The sequence below is a fragment of the Megalobrama amblycephala genome, linkage group LG5 (assembly GCF_018812025.1).
Source record: "Megalobrama amblycephala isolate DHTTF-2021 linkage group LG5, ASM1881202v1, whole genome shotgun sequence".
NCBI classification, from domain to species: Eukaryota; Metazoa; Chordata; class Actinopteri; order Cypriniformes; family Xenocyprididae; genus Megalobrama; species Megalobrama amblycephala.
This window is the reverse complement of record NC_063048.1, coordinates 6,131,020-6,154,667: the sequence shown is the minus strand read 5'-3', so window position 1 is coordinate 6,154,667 and position 23,648 is coordinate 6,131,020. Positions and strand designations below refer to the sequence as shown.

At 35.9% G+C, this 23,648-nt stretch overlaps 1 protein-coding gene across 3 annotated transcripts in view; it reads left to right on the top strand.

Annotated features, from left to right (window-relative positions):
* The window catches only part of sash1b (SAM and SH3 domain containing 1b), a 125,848-nt gene that overhangs the window by 85,794 nt on the left and 16,406 nt on the right, over window positions 1-23,648 (top strand). For 2 of the 3 annotated variants that reach the window (XM_048190485.1, XM_048190487.1), the window contains 7 exons: window positions 13,292-13,420; window positions 15,537-15,584; window positions 15,741-15,790; window positions 19,241-19,278; window positions 20,181-20,267; window positions 21,373-21,485; window positions 21,628-21,729. In XM_048190485.1, coding sequence (XP_048046442.1) covers window positions 13,292-13,420; window positions 15,537-15,584; window positions 15,741-15,790; window positions 19,241-19,278; window positions 20,181-20,267; window positions 21,373-21,485; window positions 21,628-21,729 — 567 coding nt within the window. Of the gene's footprint in view, window positions 1-9,878; window positions 10,520-13,291; window positions 13,421-15,536; window positions 15,585-15,740; window positions 15,791-19,240; window positions 19,279-20,180; window positions 20,268-21,372; window positions 21,486-21,627; window positions 21,730-23,648 lie in introns of those variants that run through there. The other variant, XM_048190486.1, reaches the window with a different exon arrangement.

Here is a 23,648-nt window from a genome sequence, read left to right as displayed (position 1 = left end):
AATCAGAAAGTTCAAGCTTTGATTATGGTGCAGATGTGTTCGTTCATTCGGTTGTTGTTGGTCAGATCCTAAGCACCACAAACTGCGTAAACATCCATCTTGCAAGGCAAGATGTGTCACAAAATGAGAGTTTGTATCTTGTATTGTACATAAGAAGTTTTCTCTCATGAATAGACACACTTTTTGAGATGTCAGTTTGAAAATTATATTAATATTTCAACCAACAGTAATACCTTACTTTACTTTAAATTACAGTGATTTAATTACTTAGTGATGCATTACAACCAACGCTGTGTGTGTGTAGACAGATCTAGATATTTAAATAGTAAAGAATTTATATTTCATATAGTATTTGTTGTACCGCTTTAATACATGCCCATTTCAATGAATGGAGTTGTATTTGTGCATGTTTTAAAGTATGTTATACAATGAGAATCACTGTTGAGAATACTGAGTGAATGAATAATATATATGCTTGAACATGATGAAATGCAGGATGTGTGTTGAACTAAATGCAGGAAGTGGCTGAGAAACAGACAGGGATCAGATCAGAGCATATGTACTTGATTAAAGAACCTCTTTGGCGTAAACGTTTCAGCGCGTTCGCGGAGCCCGCAGGCAGGGCGAGAGAAATTCCTCACACTCTGGGAAAGCTCTCCAGCTGCAGAACATATAGTCATCATTTATAAACTTTTAAGACTTTTTTCCTCCATATATTTGTGTGGGCTAATCAATGACAGTGATGCAGCTGAAATGTATCCTTGAGAATTCCTGGTTGTGTCATTTCCTGTTTCCCAGTGCCAGAAAGTGTCGCGGTTGCTTCATGGAGCGTGTGCGTGTGTGTGTAGATTTAAGTTGTGCATTTGAGGCACTTAAGTATATGTAAGTATTTGTAAGTTTAGTCCAGTTTAGAGTAAAAATCTGGTTTAGAAAACCTGAATCTCTAATATTAAAACCTTAAGACATGACACTACAGGCAAAAACACTGTTTTCTTCTTGCACTGGTCAGTTTTGGCTAGTTTTGGCTGTTTGGCTGATTTATGGAGTGATATAAAGAGATATCAATACCCACTCTGTGTGTGCCCTACTTTGACTAAGTAGGGCGCACAGCCGCACGCTGTACGATTTACGACTGTACGACTAGTCCTTATGTTTGTTGCTTGTCAGACTGTACGAACATGATCCCCGCTGTAAGCCATGTCACACTGTAGGATCTCAGCTGTCATTAATGTCAGACTGTACGGCAGTCAGACACGTTAAAAACAGAAGAGAGTTTTACGTAACAGCTTCAGTGAGGTGAGCTGCATTTAACGATACTTGAATTCGCCGCAGAATTAATAACATCGCAGTGAGATCTAGTGGGAAGCATTTAAATTTGGCAAAGTAACCTATTCTCTGTTATATACTACAAGTATCAGATCAAACAGTGCTGACGTGGAAACCAGGAGAAATATTGTGCCATGAATGAACAATTTAATTAAGGCTCTCCAGTGAGTAACGCTGACTGTAACCATGGTTGCAGAAATTGTTGAATGTTTTGAACTTTTCAAGGACTTTTTAAAGTGCTTCACACTTTTTCCAACACTTCAAATATCACTAAATATGACCCAATTTTAATGTCATTTTCAGTGTGATGATTTGTAAAACTAAAAGATTAAAGATGAAGGAACACTTTGTGGCAAACTAATTTTTATTTAAAAAAGACATGAAATTACTAGTATAAAAAGTAGATGCGGCAGAGCACTTATTGGCGTATTAGCAATTTCCACTCATATATGCAAAAAAGTAGGAAAAGTCATAAAGTCTCATGAAAAACAAAAACTTTTCTTCAAATTGTGACTGAATTACATGGAAAGCAAGTAAAGAGCACTCCTTTTATAATCACTGAAGCTGTCAGTCAGTTCAGTTTGGTACATTTAATAAGAGTAGAATATTTATATTTTTCCCTATTAAAAAGTTTTTGCTTACGTTACTGTTGTCAATAAAAGTTAATGGGCTATATGCACAGAGCATTCTTTAGAACTTACGCAATAATATAAGCCAGCTCGAAAACTTCCGGTGAGATGTCATTTGCTGGTGTGTTGAGCATCAGTAGTGAAATACTTAGTTTCTAATCAGAATATAGTCACTAAAATAGTCAGGCATAGCATTAATTTAGTTATTCAAACGCAAGACGGCATAAAAAATAAATAAAGACGTAACTCAGTGTTCCTCCTCGGCTAAATTCAATTTGACCATCAGTTTTTACACTTTTGTGTAAAAAAAATTAAATATTTATTGTGCGCTTTAGTTAGATTAATTGAATAAAATGTGTGTTTTTACAAGTGTGCTGAAATCATTGATCTTGACAGTCACTGAATCACTGACTGACAGCTGCTGTGATCGCTTTCTGTCATTCATTCACAAGAAAAGTTATTGTTTTTTTTAAGATTTTTTGAGTATTTCATACTTCACATTGACAGAATGTATTTTTAAACGTAGTTATTTTATAATGTTTAATATTGAGTCAAAAACTAAGTGAAAAACGCTTAGAGGAAATGGCTGATATATGCGCAAATAAATGCTACTTTGCCGCCACCTGCTGGTTAAAGTGGTAATTATTGTCTTTTTATTTTTAAATAAGTGTTTTCTATCAAATGTTGAATTTCCTACATTTTTAAACGTTCGGTTTTACAATGGGGACAATCTCAGAAGGATGAACAAGTAATGTCTGTGATCATCACATTAAAAATAACATTTGAAGTGCTGGGGAAAAAAATACATGTGCGTGTCTAATTACAGACACAGATTTTTTAAACGGTCCCATTAGCTTCGTCTTTATTTCAATCAATAAAACTGGTTTATTGGCAAATTAGGTAAATGTGATAACTGCATTAAAATATGAATACAACATTAAAAAGTTAACCATTGATGGTTTTATGTCGATGTACAGCGACTACAGAATGAACGGCTAACAGTTCACCGGAAATGCCCGAGCTGGCTTAACGACAACCAGGAAGTAAGCGTGCATATAGCCTATTTTATCTACATCTCAATTCAAGCCCAGTGCTTTACTGTCACATTTCCGATAAATATACGTGTAATATTATTAATGCAAAACAATAGTAATATGATTGGTTTTTATAAGGTGTTTTTAATTTTACAATTGTCATCAGAGAAGCCACGCTGCTGGACTGTGGCTCAACTTTTGACACTGCTAAAATTTTATCTGAGGTCCAGTTTTGATCGCTATTCAACAAAAGTTTGAACGTGTTGCTGAACATGTCAAACTAGCCATCAAAGACTGAAGATTTTAGCCTATAGGATCAGAGGAATTTTTTAGGATTTGCAAAATTTGTCTTAGATGGCCAAATTGTGGCCCAAATCATACAGTGTGTAAGTAACAAGAATTTGTAACTTGGCTTTATCCAATGTTCAGATTTTGGAAATGTATGCAAATTAGAGAGTATTTAAAGTTGGCATGAAGTTGCGATAGTATTTACTTCCCTATTGTGACGTGTATCAGAGTCAGACAGCTTTTCGATCAAGAAGAAATGTATGGTGGACTTGAATTTGTCAATGAGAAATTGATTTGGATGGTTTTTGTTTGCTATTGGTCGATCTCATGTGAGTGACATTTTGACCCGCCCTTATGCCATAACATTTTTAAAAAATGTATAATACTTGTAATAATTCTTAATGTAATCTTGTAGCTTCATATAGGTGATGTCTGAGGTTGGAAGCGGGCCTGTATGAAGTGTAAATGACGCAACAGATGCGTAATAAACAGATATCGTCCCCCAGGAGCTGTTGAAAACTAATTGAGGTGAATGTGGCATGACCCTCGACTACCCGAACAGTCCTCCAGTCAGATAACACGGGGAATTAGAGCCATTATATCTGGTGTAATCCCCCCCTCTACCCCCGTCATCTCATTCATCATGCCCAGGGTTCCCCGATTAATGAGGTGCAGTCGACTCCTCAGCTGGAGGGGAGGGGGAAACAGCGGCCCGTCCACAGAGCGGAGAAGATAAATGAGCTGCTGCTCATCCCGACACATGCTGAGACCCTCGAGCCGCTGATATGCTCTCATTTTGTCCTGGGTGATGTGACATTGCACCTCATTTAAAACCCCTTTAACTACAGTAGAATGTCGTGCTCATGTCCCGTGGTGGCTTGAGATGTTTGATGTAATGTTTGAATTCATTATTTGCACTGGCTGATGCGTTTATGTTCAGATTTGCATTTATATCATGTCAAAGGTAATACTTAACATTTCTTCTAAGTGATTAACATAATCCTTAAGGGTGCAATAAGTAAGAATTTTGCAGTAAAATATGGCCAGTGTTATATATTTTGTTTACTTGAGTACTTACAATATCCCAAATGTTTCCATTTCAATTTTAACCAAGGCGTCATACCCGCGTTACCCTCGGTTTCCGGTTTTATTTTGTAGAAACCATGGAAACACCAAAGACGCTTTAATATTTACATGTTTTAATAGACAAGGGAACAACTGTTTGGTTACGTTTATAGACAGAAAACGAATTATTGTTATATAGCTCAACACGTTTAGTCTTATTGTTTAAATCGAATTTTCTTGATTTTTTTGCGAGTACCATGCTTTACCATGCCTCAGAGAAAAACACTGTTTTGTCAAGTAGCTAACATAGCATAATCAGATGCAGCTTTATTTTTAGTAAAAGTAATACAGAATTTTCTTCATCATACAATACGTTTTAAAATTAATTCCATGCCATTCATCAACACAAGCCATCCAGCATTTAATATGATATTCTAAAATCGATCTATCTTACTGCAGTGTGTAACAAGTGTCTCAGAGCAGCCACCAAGCGAACGCACAGAGTAACGTCATAACATCAATTTCAACAAACTCTAATGTATCTAATATGATAAACAGAGCTGCGTTACCTCATACTCATGACCGGAAAAGCGGAAGCGGGGCGCCAGCGACTTTGTCATAATAAAAGTTCTGCTGCTTGCGGCGTGTGTTGCGCAATCGCTCCAGCGGCCTCGTTCAGCTCCCACAACACTCGGTCCTGCTCTGCTTCACACTACAGTAGCGTTAATAATCGCATCCATGAACATGATTTCTTCCCGAGTCCTATCCCGATTCTTTTCCACCGGCTGTTGAGGTGAAGATCACATGTCCCTAGATTCCACGCTCGAACTTGGCATCATCAAGCTACGCCTTTGTTTTGAATAGGCCTCTAGCGACCTCTAGCGGACAGAATTTTTACATATTGCACCTTTAATTGTGGATTATATAAGAGAAAATCTCACAAAATCCATCAAGAACATGCCCAGGTCACATTTTACACCAAAATCAAAAGAAATGTAAGTATATAATTTTTTTTTTTTTCTCCCAACATTTTTAATTACCATAAAATATTCAATAAAATAAATATTAGAATCTAATGAGAATTTACAGTTGAAAATAATGAGTGAATAAATATAATATGTGAAAAAATATAAACCCTCAATAAACTCCTAATTCACTGCTTATTAATAGTTAGTAAGGTAGTTAAGTTTAGGTATTGGGTAGGATTAAGAATGTAGAATAAGGTCATGCAGAATAAGGCATTAATATGTGCTTAATAAGTACTAATAAATGGCCAATATTCTATCAATATGCATGCTAATAAGCAACTAGTTAAAAGACCCAAAAATAAAGTGTTACCGATATTATTATGATTTCTTTTTATTTGTTTTTAATTTTGGGGTGAAATATGGCCTGGGTATGTTTGTAAAGTTTGTGTGAGTTGAGTTGTCTCTTTAACAGTTTATAATTGATTTCCGTGCATAATTCATATGCTGTTATGATCAATTTGTCACATTCATGCACATACACATGTGGCATCAGTGTATGAATACATCATAACTCTTTTTTATAGCATGAAAATTTCTGTTTGCATGCAATGAAAAGTCTGCACATAGGAGACAGCGGGCAGATCTTGTGATTGGACCATAATAAAGTGTTTATCACAGGCTGGCTGTGTTGGGCAGCTCAGATCGGCCATCACAGAGCTTTTCTCTTCAGCGTCGCTGCCTTTCTTAACTGATGAAAAGTGGCCAGATTTCGCGCAGCTTTGACTGGAGGGCATGTCACTTAACAAATGAATGGTTCTCTCTTCGAGGACAGTCGAGCTAGTCACAGAGAGCGCGACCACGAGACCCCTGTGCCTCTCGCGGTGGAGGAATGTGCATGTTTTCAGCTGAATGAAGGAAGCGTCTCACGAGTATAAGAATCTATTTTGTGCCTCTGATCTGCTCTGCATTCGCTGATATTAAATTACAGCGTTTTCTTGAAGAAGACACTGAATATGAGCCATTTTTAGCAAATTGCAGTTTAACTTTCTAACCCAAGTCATGCTTGATTATTTGAAAAGAGATCTCCCATGTTTTTTCATTATTTTTTTAGAGGACTGTTGGGAAAGAAACACAAACAGTAGGTCAGAGTTTCACAGTGGTCACTCTACTTTTAGACTGTCTGTGAGAATACAGAAAGAGCATAACTATAACTGACCAGAATGAGTGTGTTAAACTGACAGTGCTAAACACTTTACTTAAGGAATACATAGTTTCAAAATCAGCAAGTAGTTTGTTTGTCTGACTAGTTAATTAGCTGGTCTTAAAGGGGTCATGACATGAGAAATCAAATTTGCCTTGATCTTTTGACACATAAGAGGTCTTTGACCATTAAAACATCCTTCAAATTTCATCGCTTAAAACGTCCTCCTCATTATAATCAAAATATTTTGTAATTAAGCCCCAAAAAGCTCATTTTGATATTGTGACATCACACAGGAAAAATAATTTGCATATGACTGCCTCGAGTGATACATCATCGCACCTGGCATTCAGTCGCTTAACGGCTGACGTACACTGCATGTGAGCTTTGTGTCGTGTCAAAAGCAAATAGAACCCATTATAATCACTGACGCTTTCTACACTGGATACAGTATACAGTATACAGCTTGCTTAGTTGGGGACACTTGACATTTGACTTGACATTTGATATTCAACAGTATTCTTGACATTTATTCAACAGTGCTTTGATCTGCCTGCATTGACACTATTCTTTAAGAGCTTAAAAAAAAAGAAAAAAGAGAAAATTTATGTACCAGTTATCAATGTAAAGCTGCTTTGACACAATCTGCATTGTAAAAAGCGCTATATAAATAAAGGTGACTTCACACTTGAGTCTGTCGACAACAGGACAAATGGAAGGGTGAAAGTGCATTTTGTCCAGTTTAAACTGCTCGTTTGCCTCTCTGTACAGACTTCAGAAGGATCCGAGCGTTGGAAGCAAGTAGATGGTTCGCATCAGAGGATTATATGAGGATTATATCAGGATATCAGAGGATTATATGTTTGTTCGGAGCATTTTGTTTTGTAAACGAGGCACAGTGTAATGGAGAGTTTGCAAAGAAACTTTTGTTGAAAGATGAAGCAGCTGTATTGTATCTGTCAGCAGCTGTATCACAAACCGTAAGTAACTAATTTCATAATGCTTTGTTTGTAAATGACTATTTGATATGAATAATGTTTTCAAAAAACACTTACTTGTGCGATTATGAGTGGGCTTTGATACCATTTCCTTTGCAATGACGTCAGCCAATCATAACACTGGCCATTTACTGACTGCCTTAAAGGAGCCGCACCTTAAAAACGGATGATTTCAGACAAAGGGTTAGAATGTGGGTCGTTTTTCTGCATATATTGCATATATGTGACCCGGGACCACAAAACCAGTCATAAGGTACATTTTTTGAAATTGAGATTGATACATAATCTGAAAGCTGATCAAATAATCTTTCCATTGATGTATGGTTTGTTAGGATAGGACAATATTTGCCTGAGTATTTGAAAATCTGGAATCTGAGGGTGCAAAAAAATCAAAATATTGAGAAAATGGCCTTTAATGTTGTCCAAATTAAGTCCTTAGCAATGCATATCCACTCACAAAAATACATTTTTGATATATTTACGGTAGGAAATTTACAAAATGTCTTCGTGGAACATGATCTTTACTTAAAGGTGCCATCGAACGTTTTTTTACAAGATGTAACATAAGTCTAAGGTGTCCCCTGAATGTGTCTGTGAAGTTTCAGCTCAAAATAGATCCATAGATTTTTTAAAATTCATTTATTTAACTGCCTATTTTGGGGCATAATTAGAAATGTACCAATTCAGGCTGCGGCCCCTTTAATTGCTCGCGCTCTCCGCCCCCTCCCGAGCTCTCGACTCTATCATTGCATAAACAAAGTTCACACAGCTAATATAACCCTCAAAATGGATCTTTACAAAGTGTTCGTCATGCATGCGTCGGATTATGTGAGTATAGTATTTATTTGGATGTTTACATTTGATTCTGAATGAGTGTGAGGTTATATGCTCTGTGGCTAACAGGCTAATGCTACACTGTTGGAGAGATTTATAAAGAATGAAGTTGTGTTTATGAATTATACAGACTACAAGTGTTTAATAATGAAAATAACGACAGTCTTGTCTCCGTGAATACAGTAAGAAACGATGGTAACTTTAACCACATTTAACAGTACATTAGCAACATGCTAACAAAACATTTAGAAAGGCAATTTACAAATATCACTAAAAATATCATGATATCATGGATCATGTCAGTTATTATTGCTCCATCTGCCATTTTTTGCTATTGTTCTTGCTTGCTTACCTAGTCTGATGATTCAGCTGTGCACAGATCCAGACGTTAATACTGGCTGCCCTTGTGTAATGCCTTGAACATGGGCTGGCATATGCAAATATTGGGGTCATACATATTAATGAGCCAGACTGTTACGTAACAGTCGGTGTTATGTTGAGATTCACCTGTTCTTCTGAGGTCTTTTAAACAAATGAGATTTATATAAGAAGGAGGAAACAATGGAGTTTGAGACTCACTGTATGTCATTTCCATGTACTGAACTCTTGTTATATAACTATGCCGAGGTAAATTCAATTTTTAATTCTAGGGCACCTTTAATATCCTAATGATTTGTGGCATAAAAGAAAAATTGATAATTTTGACCCATACCATTGTATTGTTGGCTATTGCTACAAATATACCGTGCGACTTATGACTGGTTTTGTGGTTCAGGGTCACATATTTGTTTTTGTTTTGTTTGCATGCCTGTAACCTTCAATGGTTCAATCCCAGACATATGGAGATCTTAATGTGGCTCCATAAGTAAATTGGTCAATTGTACACATTTTCAGTGGTCAAACAGCAAACATGGTTCACTTTGCACACAGCTGATGCTATTGCATTTAAAGAGGAATATATGAAGCATAAATAATGTTTAAACTATAAACAAATTTGTTTCCATCAAAAGAATTGCATAAAACATAACTCTCTAGGTTGTTGTTAGGATACAAGGTGGTTAAAATCAAGTGAAGATCAAAAGTCTGATCACATATCCAATCCTCCACCTGGAGGGCCGCTGTCCTGCAGAGTTTAGCTCCAGCCCCAATTAAACACACCTGAACCAGCTAATCAAGGTCTAATTAGGCATACTAGAAACTTCAATGCAGGTGTGTTGAGGCAAGTTGGAGTTAAACTCTGCAGGACAGTGGTACTGTAAAGAGTTTGTCAGATAAGAAGATCGTTTATCTTTAATTGTAATAAAGCAGGAAGAGTAATAATAGTGATGCTGCCACCTCTCCAAATTAATAACTTTATTAAATACTGACAGACATTAACATATAGACCTATCCATCGGTTAAACTATCTATATATCTTATTTTGCTTTTGGTGTTTGTTTTTATAATGAATTTCCTTGTTTATGTCTTGGAAGGCTGTCTGGGTGTTGAATGGACGTCTCTGAGGGCTCATTGATGTGTGTAAATCTGAGCCAAGTCAGTCTTTGGAAGTGTCACTTCCTCCAGCACAGCACTGCTCAGTCTGTGGAATATTAATCACCCTCAATAAGCTGCTCAGTGTCTGTGAACATCAGCGACGGATACGCAGGTGCATTTAGACCTCAGACAGACTGTGATCCCGCTTGCTTCAGGGGCTTTTGCACTCATACAGGAGAGCGTTAAGAGAAAGTTTAAAGGTTTTTCTAAAAGTTAAAGTAAATCTCGTTTCTCAGTTTTGTTCCAGTTAGTTTGTTTGCAAGTTTCATTGGCTGCCGTAAGTGTTATTACTAAATATTGCCGTGTGGATCTCATGCTGTTTGACTCCAGTTGGCTGTGATTTGATTGTTGGACAGCAGGAGCGTTAAAGCCAGAAGACTTTCCAGATTTGTGCTTTTCACTTCAATATTTACCCATGAGTGGTGCATTATGCTTTTCCCATCTGAAGACGGGATGAACAACATTTGGCTCTTGCCTTCTCGCTGTCTGTAAGGATGTTCCTTTAAAGCTCAGTTTTATATGTGGAGCAATAAATTATATTTTGACTATGGATAATGAAACAAACACTGATCAAGAAATTTGTGGGGATTTGAGCACACCAGACAGTTTTTCATATGTATGGGCAGACCTGATGAATATCTTGGTAAGTTCGTGAATTTTTTTTTATTAGCTTTTTAGTGTTTTCCAGAAAGGTTTTATTTTTATTATTATTATTATTATTATACCTTTATTTTATATAGCGCCTTTAAAAGTGGCTTTCTCAAAGTGCTTAATAAACATATATTAATTATTTTAATATATAATGATAATTAATATATTTAGTATAGAATTTAATAATATAGAATTTATATAATGTTTAATATTAATTAGTATTTAATTAATATTATCAATATTAATAAAACATTATTTATTTTAATAATTAATATATTTAATATATTTTTAATAATATTTATTTTATATGTATACAATGTTTGTTTATTGGTATTTAATTCATTATTAATAAAACATTATTTATTGTAATATAAAATAATAATTAATATATGTAATACATAATTGAATAAAATTTATTTAATATTTATATAATGTTTAATATTTATTGGTATTTAATTAATATTATTATGTGGATGTTTACTGTCTATCTATGTCTAACTTAGTCTTTCGCATGCATCCTGTCTTTGTTATTATTAATAATGAAGTGTATAGTATCAATTATTTAATATAATAATAATAATAATAATAACAATATTTATATAATGTTTAATATTTATTCATACTTAATTCTTATTAGTATTATGTGGCTGTTAGTCTGTCTAAATGTCTAAAAGATGTCCTCTTTAGCATGCATCCTATGTCTTAAGAATTTTTTAAGTAGTGAAAGTACTGCATATGGATTTACTTTACACTGAATGTCATATTTGATGTTGTTTTTTATTTATTTATTTTTGTATATTATGCTTGGGGAGGTGTTCTTGATATTTTATGTCAACTTGAATAATAAAAATGCATGGTAGTCTTCTAAATGTCATTGTTTTAATGTCAAGTGTGTTTTGTCTGTGCCGGGGGTCGTTTCAACAGCATTTCACACTGAGTTCGACTGAGAGTTTTTGTATTAAAAGTACATGTAATTATTTAATGCTGTTTGTTTTGGTTTTTTTTTTGTTTTTTACATCATTTAATCTAGTAAACTTAGTCATTCTTCTACTCTCTATCATAATGGTCTCTGCATCCTAAAACTTTCCCATCACTGCTAAAGATTATTCCGTGTTATGCTTATATGGGTGACATAGTTGAGTAAAACTTCAGTGTGCTAAAAATATTTGAGGGAAGTTTTTAGGAGATGAGCTTGCAGATCTTGAGATGATGCTTTGCCCTCAGGGTCTCTGTGTTTACAAGAGAGGTCACATCTTGGTGTGTCATACAATACCAGGAAGACATGCTGAGAGAAAGTTGATTTCTTCTTACCATGAATATTGAGTTTAGGCTTCTCCTTTCATGGAGCTGTTGATCTCAGAGGAGGCTGACCAGGGGTATTTCTGGCTCTCTTTAACACTAGGATGGAGGCCAGCAGGATATTGACTGTAATCAAACATAAAGTGTCTTGCTCAAGAGTATGGCGGTAATAGTTAATAAGGAGTCCTTTGCATGATTTGAACCTACAACTTTTCATTAACCAATACACCATAACCACCTCCATAGCGGTGATTTAAGGATGTTTTCACACTTGTAGTTTGGTTCTCTTGGTCTGGACCGAAACAAGAAAATAATACATTTAGTCCTGGTTCGCTTAGCATTCACACTGTCATTTTTAAAGGGATAGTTCACCCAAAAATAAAAATTAGCCCATGATTTACTCACCCTCAAGCCATCCTAGGCGTATATGACTTTCTTCTTTCTGATGAACACAATCTGAGATATATTTAAAAATATCCTGGCTCTACCAAGCCTTATAATGGTAGTGAACGGGGGGGATGTTTTGAAGCCCAAAAAATGCATCCATCCATCCATCATATATATAATCCACATGGCTTAAGGGGGTTAATAAAGGCCTTCTGAAGTGAAGCAATGGGTTTTTGTAAGAAAAAATATTTAAATATTTAAAACTTTATTAAGTATAATAACTAGCTTTCGGCAGACGGCCGTACACACCGATTTTCGGAGGAAGAGTAAGCTCTGACCCGACGCATGGCGCAGTGACGAACGCAGAAATGCCAAGGATAGAGCAAAACAAAACATCAGTCACGAATTTTAAGGAGAAATGTCAGAGGATTTTGATATCAGAGAAGAGGAGCTTGAGTTTGTTGCACAGCCCTATTTGTTTGAACCACAAGAAACTTAGGATACTCCTACATCCTGCGTCATACATCGCGTCAGAAGTTACTCTTGTGGCGCGAGTCGATTTGCGCAGTATGCATACAGTCATCTGGCACAAGCTAGTTATACTTAAATACATATGGATATTTTTCTCACAAAAACCCATCGCTTCGCTTCAGAAGGCCTTTATTAACCCCCTGGAGCCGTGTGGATTATATTTATGATGGATGGATGCATTTTTTGGGGCCTTCAAAACAGGCCCCCCATTCACTACCATTATAAATCTTTGGAGAGCAAGTATGTTTTTGAATATATATTCGATTGTGTTCGTCTGAAAGTAGATAGTCATATACATCTAGAGTGGCTTGAGGGTGAGTAAATCATGGGATAATTTTCATTTTTGGGTGAACTAATCCTTTAAGATACAAAAAAAAAAAAAAAAAAAAAAGCTTTTTTGACGTATATTTTGCGGCGATCTTACCGAACATTCAAAAATGCTGTGTGTGGATATCCATCACAGTTTTGCGATGATTATAAAAGCATTTTTTTCCTCACTGCTGTTTTCAAACTGCAAAATAATAAGAGCATTGTTTGTGTGTTGTAGGATGGCTCTCTGGGTAACATTGAGGATCTGGCCCAAGAGTATTCAGAGTATTACAGCACGTCTTACAGCGAAGTGTGCGACAGAATGGAGGAGTTACGCAAACGCAGAGTGGCTCAAGAAGCAGAGACGGTAAAACACTCACATGAACTTCTATTGAAGGGCATATTGTACACTTTATTTTTTTTTTATTTATTTTTTTTTCAATAAAGCCCACCTACACTACTGCTCAAAGTTTGGAGTTGAGATTTTTTTTTTTTTATGTTTTTGAAAGAAGTCTCAAATGCTCACCAAGGCTGCATTTATTTGAACAAAAATACAGTAATATTGTGAAATATTATTACAATTTAAAATAACTGCTTTCTATGTGAAAATATTTTAAAATGACGTTTTTATTTCTGTGATGCAGAGCTGAATTTTCAGCATCATTACTTCAGTTTTCCGTGAAACATGGTCCTTCAGAAATCTTCTATATTCCTTCAGAAATTATATATTTTATATCCTAATCATTCATGTGCTGATTTGCAGCTTGTTTCCGGCACTAAATAAAAAAAATAAAAAAGGTAATTGCGACTTTTTATCTCACAATTCTTTTTTCTAGCAATTGCAAGTTTGCATCTCACAATTCAGACTTTATTTCTCAGAATTGCAAGATATAAACAATTGCACGTTATAAAGTTAGAATTGCATGATATAAACTCTTATAAAGCCAGAATTGTGAGATGGATAACTTGGAATTCTGACTTTTTTCTCAGAATTGTCTTTGTATCTTGCAATTCTGACATTATAACTTGCAATTGCAAGTCAGAATTGTGAGATAAGGGGCCCTATTTTAAAGATCTAAGCGGATGGTCTAAAGCGCATGGTGCAGGTGCACTTAGGGCATAATCGAATCCACTTTGGGTAGTTTAACGACGGAAAAAAATGTCGGCACGCCTGGCGCATGGTCTAAAAGGGTTGTCCCTATTCTCTTAATGAGTAATGGGTGTGTTTTGGGTGTAACATGCAATAAACCAACGTTTACGCTCGCACTATGGTGGATTCCCTAATTTGCAAGCGGTAAAAATGAACACTTCTCTATTGAGAAAACGGATTTAACCTTGCGCACGAGCAGACCATTTATGGGAAAAGCTGGATTCCACCAAAGCATTTTTATCTTTATTCAAGCAATAATAATCTTTTACATTGTAATCCTTTTATTTTTAATATTTGGCATGTTTGTGTGCTGCTGTGCGTCCTTGTTGTGCACCCGCATATAGGCGCATATTACTAACACGCTCTTTAAATAATAAATAGTGCGCCATTGACTTTAGACCACGTTTCAGTTGGTCAATGGCTCAGTCTATTTCAGTTGTCTCAAAATAGTAACACGCCAACAATGCGCCTGAACACACCTGGTTTTCAGACCAGCACTCCCATGGGTGCACAAATGGGTGCAAATGCATTTGCTATTTAAACAATGTGGCGCAGGATGTGAAAATGATAACTGCGTTGGGCTGAAAGTAGCAAAAAACACTTACGTCGCGACTGGCGCCGCAGTGTCCCAGGTGTATACTAGGGCCCATAAACTCGCAATTCTGAGAAAAAAACATGTCTTTTTCCTTTACAATTGCACATTATAGCACGCAATTTCAAATTTATATCACACAATTCTGACTTTATATCACGCGATTCTGACTTTATAACTCGCAATTGTGAGTTTATATCTCGCAATTGTGAGTTTATATCTCGCAATTTTGAGGAAAAAAGTAATTGTGAGCTAATTACCTTTTTTATTTTTTATTTCATGGCGGAAACAAACTTCATACTTGTGCTGCTTCATATTTTTATGGAAACTGTGACTTCTTTCAGGATTCTTTGATAAATAGAAAGTTGAAAAGAAGAGCATTTATTTGAAATAGAAATATTTTTTAACTTTAACTAAATGTCTTTACTGTCACTTTTGATCAATTGTGCATCCTTGTTGAATAAAAATATTATTAAAATATTTTTAAATATTTTTTAATATAAAAAAAAACTAACTAAAAACATCTTACTGACTCTAAACTTTTGAACAGTAGTGTAGCATTTTAAAAGAACAAGAAAATCCAGATTTGTCCTGTGCAAAAAATAAAATATTGCTTCACAATGAAAATGATGGTGAGATGTGTCATTTGGTTGGGCTAGATAACGGTTATCAGAGAATGAAGGAATGAACAGTTTGTCATTGAGTGTTTTGTTGAACTTGCTGTATGACTTTGTTTCTCAGGCAAAGGCTGAATCAACAACATCCCTTCAGCTGCGGTTGGAAATCCAGGTGGGTAGATTAATCACAGAATGACCCGTCCAGGAACTTGTGCTTTCATGGGAAAGGCACTATAGTGTCATCTGTACTCTTTGTTCAAACATTTATACGCTATTTCCGTCTGTATTTGCTGTTAAGAGCCTAAAATGTCTTGATTTTTCCTCCCAGGAGTCATTGGGGCTGTCTAGTGCTGTGTCCACACCCGAGTTAGAGAGAAGGTACATGCCATCTTGTTGCTTTTTAGTGTTTCTCATCCAGTCTTTCCAAACTGTGCTTGTTTCAAGAACATGATTAAGGGACTTTCTAGTTGCAAATGTTTAAGATTCCATAACGACAAATGAGATATTTTGAGTTCCTGGACGTACTTAAATAAGACCCCGCAGCCCTGAGAGTTACTCAACAATGAAACACATCCGGCCATCAGGACATTGGAGATGATGCATTTATTTCCTGTTGACCCCTTTTTTCCTCATTTCTCTTTTTCCTTCCTTTCATTGTCCACTGGATGAGATATGATCTGAATCACCGCCATCAGCAATGTTAATACACGTACTGCACAAGTCAATTTAGTTATTTTTGTTTCATTATTCACAAAATGAACTACATTAGTAAAACAAAACTTTTGGCTCTAAACTCTGATTGGATGAGCCACGGTCAAAATTATTGTGAAATAAACTGATAAGCTACACAAGACCTCCTCCAAACTTCCCCAAATGGTAAAATCACAGTGAAATGTCTCTCAGGGTTTACTGCATTTATAAATAGCACCTATATTCAAAAAATATAATCCATAGTATTTAGTAAAAAAAAATTTCACCAAGTAGGCCTAATATTTTCAATAGCTTAAAGGAACACTCCACTTTTTTTGAAAATAGGCTCATTTTCCAACTCTCCTAGAGTTAAACAGTTGAGTTTTACCGTTTTCGAATCCATTCAGCCGATCTCGGGGTCTGGCGGTACCACTTTTAGCATAGCTTAGCATAGTTCATTGAATCTGATTAGACCGTTAGCATCTCGTTAAAAAATGACCAAAGAGTTTCAATATTATTTTTTAAAACTTGACTCTTCTGTAGTTACATCGTGTACTAAGACCGACGGAAAATGAAAAGTTGCGACTTTCTAGGCTGATATGGCTAGGAACTATACTCTGATTCACAGCCGCTGCGTAATATCATTGCGCCTGCTGCACCCATGGTACGGCAGCAAAGTTCCTTGATTATTACGCCGGAATGAGAGTATAGTTCCTAGCCAGTTCCTCGGCCTAGAAAATTGCAACTTTTCATTTTCCATCGGTCTTAGTACACGATGTAACTACAGAAGAGTCAAGTTTTAAATAGGAAAAATATCGAAACTTCTTTGGTCATTTTTTAACGAGATGTTAACGGTCTAATCAGATTCAATGAACTATGCTAAGCTATGCTAAAAGTGGTACCGCCAGACCCGGAGATCAGGTGAATGGATTCGAAAACGGTAAAACTCAACTGTTTAACTCTAGGAGAGTTGGAAAATGAGCCTATTTTCAAAAAAAGTGGAGTGTTTCTTTAAAGGGGCTATATGTAGAATTCAGAAACTCTTGTTATTAGCGACACCGGTGGCCAGTATTAGCGATGAACTGAATCCATTTTAACATTAGCCAAACATTGCACATTAGCCGTACTTATGCAAAGTTTGGAGTCAGTAGTTTTTTGGATTTTCTTTTTTGTTGTTGTTTTTATTTGGCAAAGATGCATTAAATTGATCAAAAGTGACAGAAAGACATTTATAATGCTACAAAAGATTTGAAATCGCATCACAGTTTCCACAAATATATGAAGCAGCACAACTGTTTTTAACATTGATAATTAATAAGAAATGTTTCTTGAGCAGCAAATCAACATATTAGAATGATTTCTGAAGGATCATTTGACACTGAAGACTGGAGTAAAGATGCTGAAAATTCAGCTTTGAATTACAGGAATAAATTACATTTTAAAAAATATATTCAAATAGAAGACATTTTTCTTAAATTGTAATAATATTTCACAATATTACTTTTTTACTGTATTTTTGATCAAATAAATGCAGTCTTGTTGAGCATAAGAGACTTCCGTCAAAGACATTTACAAATCTTACTGACCCCAAACTTTTGAACCCTACTGTAAACTCATATTATACTATCTGTTTTATAATAGGCAGTGTAAATGATTTCTGTAATACTGTGCTGTAAATACCTGATACTTTACCTAATGAACTGCGTTACTTGGTGAAATAATTATTTGTAATATCAATGTAATATCAACAATAATCAATTACTATAAATTGTTGCCATGAATATGCAGGGTTAAGACACATTTGTTTGCAGATTTGAATGTATCCTTCTAGGGGTGGGCGATTATACCGATAGACACAATTAACTGGTAGAAATTTTAGACTATCGTCTCTCTCGCAGTTACACTCACGTGACGTTGCTGTGCTGCGCGGTCACAAAAGCTTGTCATCTGAAACTCAAACACAATAAGCAGTGAAAAAGAACTCAGAGAGACAGTTTCTGAGAGACGCGCGCACATAAAGCCGCTGCTCATAGAGCGTGTGAGTACTGAACTGAGTTCTTTTTGTCACCTTATTGGGCTTGAACGGTCAAATACACTTGTCAAAATGCCCATCTTTGCGAGTATCCACGAAAACACACTCATTTATGTATTAAGAACGTAAAGAGAGTTGAGAAAGAAAGCACATGTTTTAGGATATTAGATCCATGCATTCGTCTTAAAGTGACAGCAGCCTAATAAACATGCAGCCGTCTGCGCCATTAATGTCAATCAACAATCTCATTGCTCTTGACTGAATCACTTTTATAACTTTAATAAGAATAAGTGTATGTTTAATTTACACAGTAAAGATGATGCAATTATTTTTGTACATTTGATTACTTTATAAAATTTATATAACTTGAGGTTTTTAGGTAGGTCTGTTTTATTTGTGTCTTTCTGTTGTAGTTTGTTGTCCTATTGCTTGTAATTAGTTTCTTTGCTCTTATTGTATCACTGACTGTTTACTTGTCTTCAGTGAGCTTGAACCTTTTTAACTCTTTTGAATTTTTTTATACATGTTAGGCTAGTATTCGTTTTTTGTAGTATTGAAATTGGTGATGAGATTTATGAAATATATACAATGGTATCAAAATACTGATGATATAACCTGTTATCGTGAAATTAAATGACTCATATTGTGATACAAGATTTTGGTCTTATCGCCCACCCCTATATCTGTCCTCGCACGTTTACAGTGCTTCCGAGAACTCAGGTACGTGCTAAAATCAGCAGCACGCGTCAGCTGAGAGAAAGTCAAATAAAGAGAGAGGGACAGGAATGTACGAGCCATGTGAGTGCTCTGTCCCTCTAAAACCCCTCCGGTGCGTGAAAAAGCCTCCATTGTTGCTGTGAGGTGTGGTGTGCCGGCCGACAGCAGCATGTGTCTTTATTCGCTCTGACAGACGGCTGAGTCTAATTCACTGCCCCACAGGCAGCATGGACACCAGTTAGGACAGACAGATTACTACAAATGAATGGATAGGTGTTGAAAATGAAGAAAATAATGTGGGAGAGCAGGTGAGATGAGACACAGTGTGATGACGTTTTGATGGAGACATATTTGCTGGAGTTCATGCTTGTTTGTACTTTTGCTTACAGGCAATCAGTGAACAAGTCCAGCTCAGAAGACGGATCTGGTTAGTACCACATTTTGTGTTTGTTTGTTTGTTTAGTAAAATCAGGGTTCCCACAGACAGGAAAAACCTGGGAGTATCAGGGAATTTTAAAACGGAAAAGACAAGAGTGAAACTACATTTTTGCTCTGCTCTAGAATGTTTAATTGGCTAAACAGTGTCCTTTTGTAAATGCCTTTTGTTAATCTTTTAAAATTCATGCAGATTCATTGGTCAAAAGGTGTGGGAACCCTGTGATGTGCACTGTCAGTCAAATGTTTGGACACGCCTACTCATTCTTTATTATGACTATTTCCTACATCTCGATCAATTTCATGAGGTGCATCCTGGGATGATTTTAAAAAGTTCACATTTTTCCTTGGCTATCCTAATCTAACTTTATTATTATTATTATTATTATTATTATTATTATTATTATTATTATTATTATATTACTCTACTGTTCAAATGTTTGTGGACTGTAAGACTGCTTTTAATTGATGAGAAATACCAGTTAAAAAAAAAAAAACAGTAATATTGTGAAATGTTATTACAATTTCAAATAACTGTTTTCTATTTGAATATATATGAAAATGCAACTAATTCTTGTGATGTAAAGCTGAATTTTCAGCATCATTACTCTTCAGTGTCACATGATCCTTCAGAGATCATTCTAATGTGCTGATTTGCTGTTCAAGAAACATTTCTGATTATTATCAATGTTGAAAACAGTAGTCCTGCTTAATAATTCTGTGGAAACTGTGATGCATTTTCTTCAGGATTCTTTGATGAATATAAAGTTCAAAAGAACAGCATTTATAGGCACAACTAATATTTGTCTACAGATCTAATTTCAAGCATTTTTAAGATCATAGGGGGAAAAAACAAAGTTGTATCCATTGACTTTAAACCTTTGTTTGTAACAGCAGGAAGATGGGACAGAAAGAAAAACAAATCATTCTGGCAGAACTTCCGCAAGACACAGAAAGGAAGCGTTCGAGCGCTACCGAAAGGTTCTTCACCCATTTCTAACCACAATTCCATTAAATCTTCAGATCTATATATCTAGAACATTAGATCTAGATTAGTGCTGTCAGTCAATCAAAAAAATTAACTAATTAATCGCACATTTTTCCTTTAATTAATCGCGATTAAAAACTTTAATATTTTCATATCGTAATAATTTCACAGTTACTCTCCAAATTAATGTAAAAACAACATGTATTTTAAATATTTGTTTAATGGCATCTTTTTATGATACTAATAATAATACTGATACTAATACTGGTACTGATGTCAATTTATTTTAAACATTAATTATAGACATTCAACATTAGAGTATAACTAAAAGCTATCAATTTTAGCATTTATTAGGATTTAAAATCAATAACATCTTTTAATTTAAGTGAACATTAAACAATCCTCACATAAACCCATTATAATAAATGTCATATTTACCTGTGGCCTTCCTACCTGTCTAACAGGTTGGAAAAATACAGAAATTGAATAAAGTTATCAAGCACTTTACAGTTTTAAATTATAAATTAAATATAGATTGATCCTTATTAAAGCTACAATTTTCTCTGTTACGTTTGTTCTCTGATTAACATTAATAACGGACATCACAGCAACTGGTTTATTAGGCTGCTGTCACTTTTAAGAGCTGCATGACGCGAATCTAATGCGCATCTCATTTTCTCACAACTCTTTAAGTTCATATATTATTAAACTCATTTAAGACTGCTGTTATGAGGATACTCGACAAAATGGGTATTTTGGTATAATTCTGTGTTACTGTTTGTTCAAGCGCGAAAGAGAACTTGGCGTGCGTTTTTCTGTGCGCATCACACAGACATGACATTCACAGACAGCGCGTTCTCGTTTGTCTCGTGGCGCTTGAATGGTTTAAAAGCATTTGCGTGAATAAGAGCGAGATCGTATAATGTAACGCTAGCCAAATTATGATGGAAAAAAACTTAAATATACTTATATAATATTTTTAACACGATTACACTGAAAAAAATAATCGCATGCATTAACGCGCTAATTTTGACAGCACTAATCTAGATATAACATTGTTTAAAATTATATGCATGACCTTTGACCTCTGGTCTACAGGGGAAGATCCTGGCTTCGTGGCCAGTGAGATCACGATGAGCGATGAAGAACGCATCCAGCTGATGATGATGGTGAAGGAGAAGATGATTACGGTGGAGGAAGCCTTGGCTCGGGTAGGAAACGCTTCACAACCCGTTTTGCTTCCTTAATGTGATGCATTTACAAGATTACAGGATGCTCAGTAAAATCAGTGTGGGATGGGACTTGATGTTACTCCCCCAAACATTTGCTAACATGCATTTTACTGTCCCTCAGCTGAAGGAATACGAAACGCAGAACAGGCAGTCCAACAGCGTGGAAACGAGCAGTTGGACCGACACACCCAGTCCCTCCATGACCGAATCCTCCTTCTGTAATGTAAGTTTCCCAGTCACCTTCTGCGTTTGCTAATGAGAAGCTCTCGCATGCGAGATCCCAAAGCCACCCGCGCTCCCTCCATAGGCACATACGACCTGTGAAGTGGAAGGAGTAAATATCCATTAGCCGTGTGCCACATCCTTATTTGTTGTGATGAACTTGTTTATTGGCGGATCTTCTGTCTATAGACACTCACAGCAGGGTTTTCACCAGCTATCTGTGGGATTTGTCACCCCTCCATCCCCCCATCATGTCGTAGATGTGAACCACAGCCCCTCTGGGCCTCCAGGCAGGGTCCCATTCATCCACTCAATGCTGTAACCCCCCATTGTGCATTTTTGGCCGGTTGAATGCAGAGCTGCTCTCCCTTCAGCGGCCTGCAGCTCTTTTGTACTGGGATTGTGTGATTAAGGCACTTGGATGCAGGAGCCATTCCACCAATTCCACTGGATAGAGCCGCTGTTTACCATTGGGTGCGTTCTGTAAAAATGAATTTTAGTTGTTGTGTTTGCTAAGACGAGCATTATTGCTTTTAAGGTTATATAAACATACCTCTAAAACCAAAGGGTCACACTACACTTTTCAATCAACTATATTCAAACACGTGCGAACGCAGGAGACCGGAAATGCAAGCCTATGCGAAGAAGTTTTGGATTTTGCTGCGTTCCAAAGTGTTGGGGAAAGTTACTTTTAAAAGTAATGCATTACAGTATTGTGTTATTCCCTAAAAAAGTGCATTAATTGCATTACTTAGTTACTTTTTATGAAAAGCAATGCGTAACATTACTTTTGCGTTACTTTTTCTCATCTGGGCTGGACTTGCTTGTTTTCTTTTTGTTTTGTTCTGTTTTTTGATCTATTTTTGGCAAATGTTAAGGCCCTTTCACACCAAAAGTGAAATTAACAAGCCTCAGACTGAAGGAAATGCATATTTACACCTGTACAGGGCGCAGCTCAAACAAACCTTTCAGCTGTGCTGCCATTCGGGAATAAAGAAGAATAGGATACAGGAGGAGGAAGTGGTCCCACTTTATATTAGGTGGCCTTAACTACCATGTACTTACATCAAACAATAAGTATAATGTACTTATTGTGTTCATATTGTATTGCAAAACACTTTTGCTGCTATTGAGGTGGGATACGGGTAAAGATAGGGACAGGTTTGGTGGTATGGGTTGGTTTAAGTGTGGGTTAAGGTGTAAGGGATGGGTCAACCGTGTAATTATAAATGTAATTACTGAAACTAATTACAGATGTAATTGCATGCAGGTATTTTTAAAATACAAGTTCAATGTAAAAACATGTATGTACACAATAGGTGCATTGTGTCAAATGATTAATTTAAATGTAAGTACTTAGTAGTTAATGCCACCCTATTACAAAGTGGGACCGAGGAAGTTCAACACTCTTATTTCTAAATCTAATCTAAAGCTTTATTAGTATGATTGAATTGGATCATTGAAGGTCAGCAGCAAAAACACTGGTTAATAAAGTGAGATTAAATATATAAAGTAAATTTGTGTAATTTAATATAGTTAATTATTACATGTTTGCGTAAAATTCCACATTGCATTTCACTGTTTTTCAGTGTTTTCGTGCCTGCTCATATTTAGTCTAGAACTACAATAACCATCATGTTCACACAGCGCACACAACACCTCTGCACTTTATTTCTCTCAACATGGGGACACGAGAGCTGTCAGTCAATACATGTGAACAAGTAACTTGCGTTACTTATTTGAAAAAGTAAATTAGATATTTTGTTGAAAATTTAAAAAGTAATGTTACTTTACTAGGTACTTGAAAAAGTAATCTGATTACATAACTCAAGTCACTTGTAACGTGTTACCCCCAAAACTGGTGAACTCAGACCTGCGAAGTCATATCACATGACCAACAGAAGATCGATATGTGACCCT